Source organism: Coregonus clupeaformis, chromosome 23 (assembly GCF_020615455.1).
Source record: "Coregonus clupeaformis isolate EN_2021a chromosome 23, ASM2061545v1, whole genome shotgun sequence".
In the NCBI taxonomy this organism is placed as follows: Eukaryota; Metazoa; Chordata; class Actinopteri; order Salmoniformes; family Salmonidae; genus Coregonus; species Coregonus clupeaformis.
The window spans coordinates 17,979,083-17,993,905 of record NC_059214.1 but is presented as its reverse complement, the minus strand read 5'-3'; the positions used below and the strand labels follow the sequence as shown (position 1 = coordinate 17,993,905).

Genomic DNA, 14,823 nt, shown 5'->3' with positions numbered 1-14,823 from the left:
GGCGTTCTCATTCTCGTCCTGAGTCTTCTCTTCTTCTCTTCTTCTCTTCGTCTCTTCGTCTCTTCTTCAGTCTAGACTAGTTGCTGAAGATAAAGGGAGGCTGATTGAGGGGAGGCATCCCCTCTTATAGGGACACCTGTACTCCTATTGGCTGCAGGTGTGTGCATAATTTTGTCTCAGGCTGATACTGCCTTAGGGCAGTGGGTAAACCAATAGGAGCAGAGCTCCCCTATGGGGCGGAGCTCCACGATATAGAACTGTCAGGGAGGTTATCTTCTCCACTGTTGAACCTATCCAGTAAATGTGGATGAGGAGTTAAGATGGAATTTGGCTTTGTTAACTTCAAAACGCTAAAGCCACGTCACAAACCACATTTCCATCCACAGTGGAAATAAAGTCATACTGAGTAAAGTCATACTGTATGAAAGAAATCACAACAGCTGTGATAGAAATAGGAAGTTTCGGTACAATTTTATAAATGCAGACAGATAATTTGTTCGTTCGACATTGTGGGATCTTTTGTGTCTGTAAAATTAATTATGCGAGAAATGGCGGTGTAAACGCTTTATGCGCAAATATTGATATAATAACCATCATATCGAATTAAACTTCGAGTCATGTGATGATATGTTATGTGGTCCTCCCACTACAACTCGTGAAACCATGCAGTTTATTAAGCTACAGATCAAATAGATGATGATGAACTTCACAGGGTGGTGAAAGTGCACGATGATGAGCTTGATGCTTCTTTCCAATAAATATCGAGGGTCTGATTCTGGTGACATGATGATCTGGTGACATGATGATTGACTGCCGTTTCACAAATACAAAAGAGCGAGATTACTTATACTTGTCATGTCACCAGAATAAGACCCTCAATATTTATTGGAAAGGAGCATAAACTCATCACCATGCATTTTCACCACCCTGTGAAACTCATCAAATGTAATCTGTAGCCTAATAAACTGCATGCTTTCCCAAGTCTTAGTGGGAGGACCACACACCATATCATAGCGTGACTCCAAGTTTACTTTGATATGATGGATGATATGATATCAATATTTGCTCATAAATGTGTTTCCACGGAAATTTCTCGCATCATTTACCAACACAAAAACATCCCACCTTGTCTAGCATATTTTGTTTTGTCGACATTTGGAAAGTTTACCGAGAAATGTGCTGTTTTCATCAGGCCTGTCATTAATTTTTTTATATGACGTACTTTACTCGTATAAAAAGGTTGGATGGAAACCTGGTTACTGGTGGGTACATGCAAATATTTTCTTTATGCGGATTTTAGAATATTCACATTCAAATCTGTAGCCAATTGGATGGAAACCTAGCTAGAGTCATAAAGGGAGGAATCTGAAGATACTGCAGCATAGACGGTTCCCCACCTTCCATTTAGGCTACTGTCTGTTTTGTCCACATAATTGAGAAAACTAAATTATAATGATTTTATGATGGGCTTATATGTATTTTTTAAAATTATTTTAATAAAGAGGTGATCATGGTCGAACACGTTTAATAGGCACGACATGAAAATTTGAATTACGTTACAGCTTTTTGCGCAATCTGTGCGCAGACGGTATTCAGAAACTTTGGTTCACCTTTGCCCTTTCATTCAGAGGCAAACTAACCAATCAGATTGCACGTTATTGTAGCGTGCCCACTGGATGCTCACCGTGAAGTCAACATGGTGAGTATAGTTTATTGATAATATTGCCATATTTTGAATTACTACTAATTTAAATCGCCTACTGTACGAAGTTTTTATCATAAACAATTGTTGTATGAAAGGGTATAACCCACATAGCTATCTGTATTTAATTAGTTTGGTGTGTTTCTGACTGCAACTGTTGTTAGCCGGCTAGCTAGGTAACTAAGCTAGTAGCTAGCTAGCTAAACCAACAGTTAGCCAGCTAACTAGCAGCTATTCCGCCAAAGTTAGCGTGCTGTTGTAAGGAAACCTTTTTCATAAGCTAGCAAAAGTTAAACGAGGCAAGTGGCTAGCGAGCTAATAATGTTATATGTGGACGAGTTAGACGTGTGTGGTGTTAACAAATCATGTGTAGTAGTAGCCATTTACTTTGTCAGCTAATTTAGCTAACTAATAGCCAGCGAAACTAGCTAGCAACGAGCTACAAGATGCAAGTAAGCATTGTGTATCCCGTACATACGACTAATAAAACGTAACATGTTGGTGTTGACACAATGCGTTGAATAGTTTAGCTAGCTAGCTATGTTTGAAAGCTTTGGCGGTAATAAGCTAACATGCTGTTGGCTAAATAGCTAAGCTAGCTACATGGCTATCTATCTAGTAGGTAGATTCAGGCATTCATATCGACAGTGAAATAACGGCAAGCAGACGCGTCAGCTTACATTTACATTTTAGTCATTTAGCAGACGCTCTTATCCAGAGCGACTTACAGGAGCAATTAGGGTTAAGTGCCTAGCTCAAGGGCACATCGACAGATTTTTCACCTAGTCTGCTCGGGGATTAGAACCAGCGACCTTTCGGTTACTGGCACAACGCTCTTACCCACTAAGCTACCTGCCGCCCCTAGTTACATTTACATTTTAGTCATTTAGCAGACGGTCTTATCCAGAGCGATTTACAGTTAGTGAGTGCATACATTTATTTTATTTTATTTTTAGCTATACCTAGCAATGGACAGAACTCCTACTGTAACTACAGATGAAAGTTAGTTATCAATCTTTGCTGTAATTTAGCTGCTGCAGAGTGGAGTGGTCTAGTAGGCTAACTAGTTAGTAGTAGGCTAACTTTGTTCTGTCCAGGGCTAGCTAGCTCCTTACCTAGCCCAATATGTAATAAATAGGCGAGCTCCTTACCCAGACCACAATAAATTATTCAATAGAAAGAATAGCAAGAACAGAGTTCACTGACATTCAACATTTTACAATTTTGGCTTTCATATGTAGCTAGATGTTATGGCACATACTAGCAGCATGTGTTATGTAGCTAGTTATTTGCATAATGTACATTGTCAGTACTTGTATCAGAATTTCTTTATGTAGCCTACATCAGTACGCCTCAGTTAAATATTACAGTACATAGCAGTACAGGACAGATATGAGCCTTATAATAAAGGTTATAGCAGTAACTGTATTGGGCCTCTTGTTCATGTCCAGTCTTCAGATGGTAATAATGGCCAGAGCCAAGCACCTTCTTTTGCTGGGGTCCCACCCTCAGGAATGCCACCGCCTTTTGTAAGTTGGTGTTGGAAAATCTTCTCTATGTTCCCAATGGCATCTCAAAATGGAGTTACATTGAGTGTGTTGAATCTCACAGCTTGTCTTTCAATTTTCTCCTGTCTAGATGGGACCACCAGGAATGCTGCCTCATTACCCACCAATGGGAATGCCACCCATGGGACAGAGGCCTCCCAACATGGCTCCCATGCCACCTGGAATGATGCCACCTGGCATGATGCCACCAATGGGAGGGCCACCGATGGGACAGGTAGGCCTACTATCAAGCTTAGATGTCCACTTGTAGTCCCAGAACATAGGCTAGACTTACAGATCAATACTTTTTTATTTGTTGGAATTTTCCAGTTTAGCTCTCAACAACCCAACTCACCAGTATGTAGCCTCGTGTAATGGTTTGATTTTCATTCAATGTAGGCCTATTGAATTTTGCCTGCGACTTAGATAATACAATGTTGGAGTGGGACCAGATTCTAGCTTTGGTTGACTTTCCAGTTACAGTACTTTCAGAAAGTATTCACACCCCTTTACTTTTTCCACATTTTGTTGGTACAAATTAGGATTAAAATGGATTTAATCTACACAAAATACTCATGTCAAAGTGGAAGAAAAATGACACAAAACACTAAAATATCTTGATTAGATTGGTATTTAACCTACTGAGTCAATACATATTAGAATCACCTTTGGCAGCGATTACAGCTGTGAGTCTTTTTGGGTAAGTCTCTAAGAGCTTTGCACACCTGGATTGAATAATATTAGCCCATTATTCTTTTTTAAAGTCTTCAAGCTCTGTGAAGTTGGTTGTTGATCACTGCTAGATAGCCATTTTGAAGTCTTGTCATAGATTTTCAAGCCGATTTAAGTCAAAACTGTAACTCTGCCACTCAAGAACATTCAATGTCATCTGGGAAAGCAACTCCAGTGTATATTAGGTCTTGTGTTTTAGGTTATTGTCCTGCTGAAAGGTGAATTTGTCTCCCAGTGTCTGTTGGAAAACAGACTGAACCAGGTTTTCCTCTAGGATTTTGCCTGTGCTCAGCTCTATTCCATTTCTTTGTATCCCCCAAAAAACTCCTTGGTCCTTGCCGATGACAAGCATATCCATAACATGATGCAGCCACCACCATGCTTTAAAATATGAAGAGTGTTACTCAGTGTTGTTGGATTTGCCCCAAACATAATGCTTTGTATTCAGGACAAAAAATTAATTCCAGTGTTAGGTTAGTGCCTTATTGCAAACAGGATGCATGTTTTGGAATATTTTTATTCTTTACGTACTTATTTTCACTCTGTCATTTAGGTTAGTAATGTGAAGTAACTACAATGTTGTTGATCCATCCTGTAACATTTAAAATCACAATTTGTCTAATGGTGAAATCCCTGAGTGGTTTCCTTCCTCTCCAGCTACTGAGTTAGGAAGGACGCCTGTATCTTTGTAGTGACTGGGTGTATTGATACACCATCCAAAGCGTAATTAATAACTTCACCATGCTCAAAGGGATGTTTAGTGTCTGCTTTTTTTTTGTACCCATCTACCAATAGGTGCCCTTCTTTGTAAGGCATTGGAAAACCTCCCTGGTCTTTGTGGTTTAATCTTTGCTTGAAATTCACTACTCGACTGAGGGACCTTACATAGATAATTGTATGTGTGGGGTACAGAGATGGGATAATCATTCAAAAATCATGTTAACCACTATTATTGCACACAGTGAGTCCATGCAACTTTATTATTATTATTACTGCTGAACTTATTTAGGCTTGCCATAACAAATGGGTTGAATACTTATTGACTCAAGATATTTCAGCTTTACATTTTTTAATTAATTTGTAAACATTTCAAAAAAATGATTCCACTGGGCTATTGTGTGTATGTAGATCAGTGGCGCAATCTAAATTTAAGGCTGTAACACAACAAAATGTGGAAAATGTCAAGGGGTGTGAATACTTTCTGAAGGCAGTGTATGCAAGCTAAATTAGGAATTTACATGGCCAGATCATTCTTACAGTGAGGGAAAAAAGTATTTGATCCCCTGCTGATTTTGTACGTTTGCCCACTGACAAAGAAATGATCAGTCTATAATTTTAATGGTAGGTTTATTTGAACAGTGAGAGACAGAATAACAACAAAAAAATCCAGAAAAATGCATGTCAGAAATGTTATAAATTGATTTGCATTTTAATGAGGGAAATACGTATTTGACCCCCTCTCAATCAGAAAGATTTCTGGCTCCCAGGTGTCTTTTATACAGGTAACGAGCTGAGATTAGGAGCACACTCTTAAAGGGAGTGCTCCTAATCTCAGTTTGTTACCTGTATAAAAGACAGCTGTCCACAGAAGCAATCAATCAATCAGATTCCAAACTCTCCACCATGGCCAAGACCAAAGAGCTCTCCAATGATGTCAGGGACAGAATTGTAGACCTACACAAGGCTGGAATGGGCTACAAGACCATCGCCAAGCAGCTTGGTGAGAAGGTGACAACAGTTGGTGCGATTATTCGCAAATGGAAGAAACACAAAGAACTGTCAATCACCCTCGGCCTGGGGCTCCATGCAAGATCTCACCTCGTGGAGTTGCAATGATCATGAGAACGGTGAGGAATCAGCCCAGAACTACACGGGAGGATCTTGTCAATGATCTCAAGGCAGCTGGGACCATAGTCACCAAGAAAACAATTGGTAACACACTACGCCGTGAAGGACTGAAATCCTGCAGCGCCCGCAAGGTCCCCCTGCTCAAGAAAGCACATATACAGGCCCGTCTGAAGTTTGCCAATGAACTGAATGATTCAGAGGAGAACTGGGTGAAAGTGTTGTTGTCAGATGAGACCAAAATGGAGCTCTTTGGCATCAACTCAACTCGCCGTGTTTGGAGGAGGAGGAATGCTGCCTATGACCCCAAGAACACCATCCCCACCGTCAAACATGGAGGTGGAAACATTATACTTTGGGGGGGGTTTTCTGCTAAGGGGACAGGACAACTTCACTGCATCAAAGGGACGATGGACGGGGCCATGTACCGTCAAATTTGGGTGAGAACCTCCTTCCCTCAGCCAGGGCATTGAAAATGGGTCGTGGATGGGTATTCCAGCATGACAATGACCCAAAACACACGGCCAAGGCAACAAAGGAGTGGCTCAAGAAGAAGCATATTAAGGTCCTGGAGTGGCCTTGCCAGTCGCCAGACCTTAATCCCATAGAAAATCTGTGGAGGGAGCTGAAGGTTCGAGTTGCCAAACGTCAGGCTCGAAACCTTAATGACTTGGAGAAGATCTGCAAAGAGGAGTGGGACAAAATCGCTCCTGAGATGTGTGCAAATCTGGTGGCCAACTACAAGAAAGTCTGACCTCTGTGATTGCCAACAAGGGTTTTGCCACCAAGTACTAAGTCATGTTTTGCAGAGGGGTCAAATACTTATTTCCCTCATTAAAATGCAAATCAATTTATAACATTTTTGATATGCGTTTTTCTGGATTTTGTTGTTGTTATTCTGTCTCTCACTGTTCAAATAAACCTACCATTTAAAATTATAGACTGATCATTACTTTGTCAGTGTGCAAACGTACAAAATCAGCAGGGGATCAAATACTTTTTTCCCTCACTGTATATATGTTTGACATATTTCTGCTGTTGGGAAGAAAATAGGATCTTATGCAGAAAAATATGTTGGTAGGACAAGGCTATGTATGTTTGTGCACATGGAAGTCAGTGATTTATGTTTACTATAGGTTAATGAGGCAATACAAATGTGTTGTGACTAAAATGAAGGGGCATTTAGTTCACTAAAATGGCCCTCCGTTTTTTTGTCATTTTGACAATAACTAGACAATCATGATTCAAATGAAAAAAATGTGCTTAAGGCTTTTAGTAAAAATGACTAAGACTAGACTAAATCTAAGAAAGAATGCCAAAATTAACGCTGGAGTGGGTGCACATATTTCAATCACTTTGGTTGTACTACTTGAAGCCACCATATGTGATTCCGTTATCCAAATGAAAAGAATGTGATCCGGGATGTGTCTGATCCAGCTGCCTGCCTGAGAAATGGGGCTCAGGAGGTGGCGAGGAGCTGCAGATTGGAGCGTCACTGCTTCACAGAGCACAAGCTGTGGCTCCATTCGCTCTGTAAAAGACTCAGTCAGTCGCTGTCACCCCGCCACGGCGTCTCTCACTGTGTATTAATACCCAGCGTGCACCCAGTGCACCAGGCGGGAGGGAAATTAACGGGTCAGATGAATATTTCATGATACTCTTTTATTAGATGCCAGGCATGATGCCACCAATGATGCCCGGGATGATGATGCCACCTCGCATGCCAGCTGCGACGATGCAGCCAACAGGACCGGTAACCTCACTCGCCTGCCTCCTCCCCGCCTCACTGTTCTGCTTCACACTTCACAAAATAGAGCCTGCAAGCTGTCACTACTGACAACATTAGCATAACTAACACGGCAAAGTGTAGGAACACTTACCAATATAGACATAGGCTACCAATATAGAGGGATTAAAATATGCATCACACAACCTGAACATGTACATCCCTTCTCCATATTAATTAAACACTCCTCATTAAAAAATAATAATTAGGCAACTTATTTTCCTCTTATAATGTACAGGTACACTTTATTTCTTTGTATAAGACGATACCACATTGGTTGTTTCTTCCTCTTGTATTCCTTCCACAATAATCTATTATCAAATTATTATTTGGTGTTGTGTTAGGAAGAGTATATCTGTTTGTTTGCTTTGGATCAATGCTATCTCAAACAAAAACCTTTTGTATCTCAGTAGACATTCAAAGTGACAAGATCTTTTCAATCTTAAATTGGAGAATAGTAAAAGAAAAATAGCTTGTTTAATGGAGCGTGTATCCTTACACTTCCGTTTTCCCCCTCCAGTAGATGGTTGAGTGAGTTATGGAAGTGTTCGCTACATTTCAGTCTGATGTGTTTTGATTTCAACAGCAGCAAGCTGTTTAACTCGATGCACCTAGAGCTGCCAAATAAATGTTTCACCTTTCAACTCGGATGCATCAAGACTCCAAAGATTTTTTTCTTCACGTTAGAAGCTGAAGGGTATAATGTTGTGTTAAAGAGCAACTGCCCCTAAAAGCCAATGTGGCATCAATGAGTCAAACATTTATTCTACTGTCAGAATTGACTACAAAGTGTAAATAGGATCATTTTGGTCATAAAGTCAGTCTCGTCCAAAATTGAGTTTTGTGAGACTTGTTGTCGTGACTGCATCACAACGTAAATTAAGGTTGGGTTTGTTTCAATTCTACCAACAGCTGGCAGCACACAAGTAATCATCCATTCGGAATGCAGTTGCACGCGACTCGATCTTAATGCCTGTGGTAAATTTGGGTTGACTTTGGATATCCCTATGGGGCTAGTTAGGGCACCATTGGTAAATTACACAATGTACATGGGACAATATGTTAATTTAAATAGCTCCAAATTTAAATTACTTAACCTCAAACCAACTCTAAATTGTAGAAATGCATATACGCCTTTAATGAGAACTAAAAGGTGTGCAACATGAAAATACTGTCTCATTTACATTGTGTGATTTATTGACGGCCCCTAACTAGCCCCAGAGATAGCCTATTCAAAGTCAAACCATCTTTGCCATGATCACACACCATCCGGCTGAAGCTAATTAGCTAAATCATTTGATTAACTCTTCCCACCTGCACACACACACACACACACACACACCACACACCATCAGGAAGTGCAGTTTTCCTTTAATGAAGCAAATTTGAATAATTAAGATATCTCTTTCACAGCCTGGAGTGGACACAGCTGGTAAGGCTTGAAACAATATATTCTTGAAATCTTGAAAATAAAAATTAGTCATCTGAAGGATTTTCATGAATTTTAATTATTGCATTGTTTTTTATAGTCACCGCTGTGCCTGGAACAGTTGTAAGTACAACCTGTTTTCTGTGGATAAGTTAATATAATGTAATTTCATGTAATGATTCTAGCACTAAATTACCAACCCTACTATAATATATCTGCTGTTCAACAGGGTACCACAAATGGCTCGCCACAGGATGACCAACCAAAGAATGTTAGTAAACATGTGGACGCCTTTACTCTTCCTAACCACAAATGAACCATTGTTTTCTGTCCGAAGATGTAGCCTTAAAGGAAAGATTCACCCATTTTGAGTGCTATGTTGTTTTTGTGCGGCTCTGAGTGATGTTCTGTCGATTCCAAGGGTCATTTCATGTTTTCATGTACAGTACCAGTCAAAAGTTCGGACACACCTACTCATTCAAGGGTTTTTCTTTATTTTATAATATTTTCTACATTGTAGAATAGTAGTGAAGACATCAAAACTATGAAATAACACATGGAATCAAAAAAGTGTTAAACAAATTCTTCAAAGTAGCCACCCTTTGCCTTGATGACAGCTTTGCACACTCTTGGCATTCTCTCAACCAGCTTCACCTGGAATGTTTTTCCAACAGTTTTGAAGGAGTTCCCACAGTGCTGAGCACTTGTTGGCTGCTTTTCCTTCACTCTGCGGTCCAACTCATTCCAAACCATCTTAATTGGGTTGAGGTTGGGTGATTGTGGAGGCCAGGTCATCTGATGCAGCACTCCATCCCTCTCCTTCTTGGTCAAATAGCATTTATTTGGGCTGCAATTTCTGAGGCTGGTAACTCTAATGAACTTATCATCTGCAGCAGAGGTAACTCTGGGTCTTCCTTTCCTGAGGCTCTCCTCATGAGATACCGTTTCATCATAGCGCTTGATGGTTTTTGCGACTGACCTTCATGTCTTAAAGTAATGATGGACTGTCGTTTCTCTTTGCTTGTTTGAGCTGTTCTTGCCATAATATGGACTTGGTCTTTTACCAAATAGGGCTATCTTCTGTATACCACCCATACCTTGTCACAACACAACTGATTGGCTCAAAGCATTAAGAAGGAAAGAAATTCCACAAATTAACTTTTAAGAAGGCACACCTGTTAATTGAAATGCATTCCAGATGACTACCTCATGAAGCTGGTTGAGAGAATGCAAAGAGTGTGCAAAGCTGTCATCAAGGCAAAGGGTAGCTACTTTGAAGAATCTCAAATATAAAATATATTTTAATTTGTTTAACACGGTTTTGGTTACTACACTCTTGGCATTCTCTCTACCAGCTTTATGAGGTAGCCATCTGGAATGCATTTCAATTAACAGGTGTGCCTTGTTAAAAGTCCATATGTGTTATTTCATAGTTTTCAATGTCTTCACTATTTTTCTACAATGTAGAAAATAGTAAAAATTAAGAAACTCTTGAATGAGTACGTGTTTACTGGATATCTGAGCTATTGCCGTAAAAGCAGGCAGAAATACAGCCGTTATGACAAGTTTTGCATCATACGAATAGCTCAGATAGACATGAAAACATGAAATGACCCAGTGAATCGATAGAACATCGCTCAGATATGCACAAAAAAACTATACAACACTCAAAATGGGTGAATCTTTAATTTAAGTAAAAGGCTTTGAAATATAATAATGATAAGAAATGACTTAAGAAATGTAGCATTTTTATCACAGCGCCACCTGTTGTCATCCTCAGAAGTCTGTGTGGACAGAACATAAGTCTCTGGATGGGAAGACCTACTACTACAACACAGAGACTAAGCAGTCTTCCTGGGAAAAGCCTGACGACCTGAAATCTCCTGCAGAAGTAAGGCCACACACATTATGGTTGCGTCTCAAATGACACCCTATTGCCATAGAGCTCTGGTCAAAAGTAGTGCGCTATATAGGGAATATAGGGTGCCTTTTGGGACACAGCCATTATCCTTCCCACACTGTTTCCTCATTAACAGTAGAGGCCATTCCCAGGCTCTAGCTGCAGCCACAATTTACACAATTTGTCCCCACTGTATTGTGTCGCGTGTCTATACGCACTATTTTCGCTTTGTGTTTTGCAGCAAATGCTGTCTAAATGCCCATGGAAGGAGTATAAATCAGACAATGGGAAGGCGTACTACTACAACTCCCAGACTAAGGAGTCCCGGTGGACCAAACCCAAAGAGCTTGAAGATCTGGAAGGTGAGCCGGGCATTAATGATCCTTTTCTAATCTCCTGGGACGAACTGGGCCTGTATCCACAAAGCATCTCAGAAAAGGAAGGAATCCTGTTAAAACCTGTTTTAAAACAACAACAACAACAACTCCCAGCTCAGTCTAGTTTTTAGGATGATGTTAAGACACTGCTCAGACAAACTCTGAGCCAGGTGTAAAATCAACTCATAAAAATGTCTCAGCTGGTATCACAACATTTTGAGGTACCGCAAAGGAAAGATAGTGAGAACGCTCATTGACATTGTTGCTAATGATGGGGAACCAATCATGATGAGGCATCGCCAGCTGTAAACTCTATAGCACACTTGACAACCACGGTGAATGTGACTGTACAAATGGATCACTTGAAATAACATGATGTAGGTAATTCAATTACATTAAAACTGATTTATTTATTAGCCTACTGGTTATAAGTATTAGGCATAACATGTGAAATAGGCCTTGTGAAATCATTGTCAAAAGCGCAAGAGATACTGTCGCATCTACAGTACATTTGGAAAGTATTGAGACCCTTAGACTTTTTCCACATTTTTTATTATGCTACAGCCTTATTCTAAAATTGATTAAATAAATGTTTTCCCTCATCAATACCACATAATGACAAAGCGAAAACAGATTTTTATAAATTTTTGCAAATGTATTACCAATAAAAAAACAAATACCTCATTTACATACGTATTCGGACCCTTCGCTATGAGACTCAAAATTGAGCTCAGGTGCATCCTGTTTCCATTGATCATCCTTGAGATTTTTCTACAACTAAATTCAATTGATTGGACATGATTTGGAAAGGCACACACCTGTCTAGATAAGGTTGGCAGTGCATGTCAGAGCAAAAACCAAGCCATGAGGTCGAAGGAATTATCTGTAGAGCTCCGAGACAGGATTGTGTCGAGGCACAGATCTGGGGAAGGGTACAAAAAAATGTCTGCGGCATTGAAGGTCCCCAAGAACACAGTGGCCTCCATAATTATTAAATGGAAGACGTTTGAAACCACCAAGACTCTTCCTAGAGCTGGCCGCCCGGCCAATCTGAGCAATCGTGGGAGAAGGGCCTTGGTCAGGGAGGTGACCAAGAACCCGATGGTCACTCTGAAGGACCTCCAGAGTCCCTCTGTGGAGATGGGAGAACCTTCCAGAAGGACAGTCATCCCTGCAGCACTCCGCCATTCAGGCCTTTATGGTAGAGTGGCCAGATGGAAGCCACTCCTCAGTAAAAGGCACATGACAGCCCGCTTGGAGTTTGCCAAAAGGCACCTGAAGGACTCTGACCATGAGAAACAAGATTCTCTGGTCTGATGAAACCAAGATTGAACTCTTTGGCCTGAATGCCAAGCGTCACGTCCGGAGAAGCATGCTGGAAGCATCATGCTGTGCGGATGTTTTTCAGTGGCAGGGACTGGGAGACTAGTCAGGATTGATTGAAAGATGAACGGAGCAAAGTACAGAGATCCTTGATGAAAACCTGCTCCAGAGCGCTCAGGAACTCAGACTGGGGCGAAGGTTCACCTTCCAACAGGGAAACGACCCTAAGCACACAGCCAAGACAATGCAGGAGTGGCTTCGGGACAGGTCTCTGAATGTCCTTGAGTGTCCCAGCCAGAGCCCGGACTTGAACCCGATCGAACATCTCTGGAGAGAGTCTCTTGTGCTGTTGCGGTTACGAAATTTAGTCAGCCGGTGATTGTCAAGCAAATAACTGTCGGTCTCATGGTAATTGACCGTTAATTAACATAAACACATTTAGCATCTCCAGGCTTCCACACAGCCTACAAGCCACTTATGCCGGCCTTTGGAACATATACATTTAAGTCTAATAAATCATGTAATATAGCCTACACCATCACAATAAATCCATTTATTTATTTTAGACAGGTCTAAAGAAGCATGAAAATGTAGTCTATTTCAGAAGAACAGAATAGCATACTCTGAGTTGTCCTGATCTGGCTATGCCAAATGGCTGTGGGCTACACTAGTTCATTTAGCAGACAAGATTTGCTTAGAATTCCGTGGCATTATTTTATAGCATGAAGAATACAATTGAACAAACCTGAATAAAATACACTGCTTAAAAAAATAAAGGGAACACTAAAATAACACATCATAGATCTGAATGATTGAAATAATCTTATTAAATACTTTTCTTTACATAGTTGAATGTAACAAAATCACAAAATCACACAAAAATTATCAATGGAAATCAAATGTATCAACCCATGGAGGTCTGGATATGGAGTCACCCTCAAAATTAGTGGAAAACCACACTACAGGCTGATCCAACTTTGATGTAATGTCCTTAAAACAAGTCAAAATGAGGCTCAGTAGTGTGTGTGGCCTCCACGTGCCTGTATGACCTCCCTACAACGCCTGGGCATGCTCCTGATGAGGTGGCGGATGGTCTCCTGAGGGATCTCCTCCCAGACCTGGACTAAAGCATCTGCCAACTCCTGGACAGTGTGTTGTGCAACGTGGCGTTGGTGGATGGAGCGAGACATGATGTCCCAGATGTGCTCAATTGGATTCTAGTCTGGGGAACGGGCGGGCCAGTCCATAGCATCAATGCCTTCCTCTTGCAGGAACTGCTGACACACTCCAGCCACATGAGGTCTAGCATTGTCTTGCATTAGGAGGAACCCAGAGCCAACCGCACCAGCATATGGTCTCACAAGGGGTCTGAGGATCTCATCTCGGTACCTAATGGCAGTCAGGCTACCTCTGGCGAGCACATGGAGGGCTGTGCGGCCCCCCAAAGAAATGCCACCCCACACCATGACTGACCCACCGCCAAACCGGTCATGCTGGAGGATGTTGCAGGCAGCAGAACGTTCTCCACGGGCGTCTCCAGACTCTGTCACGTGCTCAGTGTGAACCTGCTTTCATCTGTGAAGAGCACAGGGCGCCAGTGGCGAATTTGCCAATCTTGGTGTTCTCTGGCAAATGCCAAACGTCCTGCACGGTGTTGGGCTGTAAGCACAACCCCCACCTGTGGACGTCGGGCCCTCATACCACCCTCATGGAGTCTGTTTCTGACCGTTTGAGCAGACACATGCACATTTGTGGCCTGCTGGAGGTCATTTTGCAGGGCTCTGGCAGTGCTCCACCTGCTCCTCCTTGCACAAAGGCGGAGGTAGCAGTCCTGCTGCTGGGTTGTTGCCCTCCTACGGCCTCCTCCACGTCTCCTGATGTACTGGCCTGTCTCCTAGTAGCGCTTCCATGCTCTGGACACTACGCTGACAGACACAGCAAACCTTCTTGCCACAGCTCGCATTGATGTGCCATCCTGGATGAGCTACACTACCTGAGCCACTTGTGTGGGTTGTAGACTCCGTCTCATGCTACCACTAGAGTGAAAGCACCGGCAGCATTCAAAAGTGACCAAAGCATAGGATTTGAGAAGTGGTCTGTGGTCACCACCTGCAAAACCAGTCCTTTATTGGGGATGTCTTGCTAATTGCCTATAATTTCCACCTGTTGTCTATTCCATTTG

The 14,823-nt window shown here is 41.6% G+C and overlaps 1 protein-coding gene across 3 annotated transcripts in view; it reads left to right on the top strand.

The window, feature by feature from the left end:
- Positions 1–1,606: 1,606 nt before the first annotated feature.
- The window catches only part of LOC121536680 (pre-mRNA-processing factor 40 homolog A-like), a 36,936-nt gene continuing 23,719 nt past the window's right edge, over positions 1,607–14,823 (top strand). The window contains exons 1-9 of one of the 3 annotated variants that reach the window (XM_041844114.1): positions 1,607–1,699; positions 3,154–3,231; positions 3,341–3,484; positions 7,496–7,579; positions 9,026–9,044; positions 9,142–9,164; positions 9,271–9,312; positions 10,822–10,932; positions 11,183–11,303. In XM_041844114.1, coding sequence (XP_041700048.1) covers positions 1,697–1,699; positions 3,154–3,231; positions 3,341–3,484; positions 7,496–7,579; positions 9,026–9,044; positions 9,142–9,164; positions 9,271–9,312; positions 10,822–10,932; positions 11,183–11,303 — 625 coding nt within the window. In that variant the 5' untranslated portion in view covers positions 1,607–1,696. The remainder of the gene's footprint in view (positions 1,700–3,153; positions 3,232–3,340; positions 3,485–7,495; positions 7,580–9,025; positions 9,045–9,141; positions 9,165–9,270; positions 9,313–10,821; positions 10,933–11,182; positions 11,304–14,823) is intronic. The other 2 variants (XM_041844113.1, XM_041844115.1) reach the window with 2 other exon arrangements.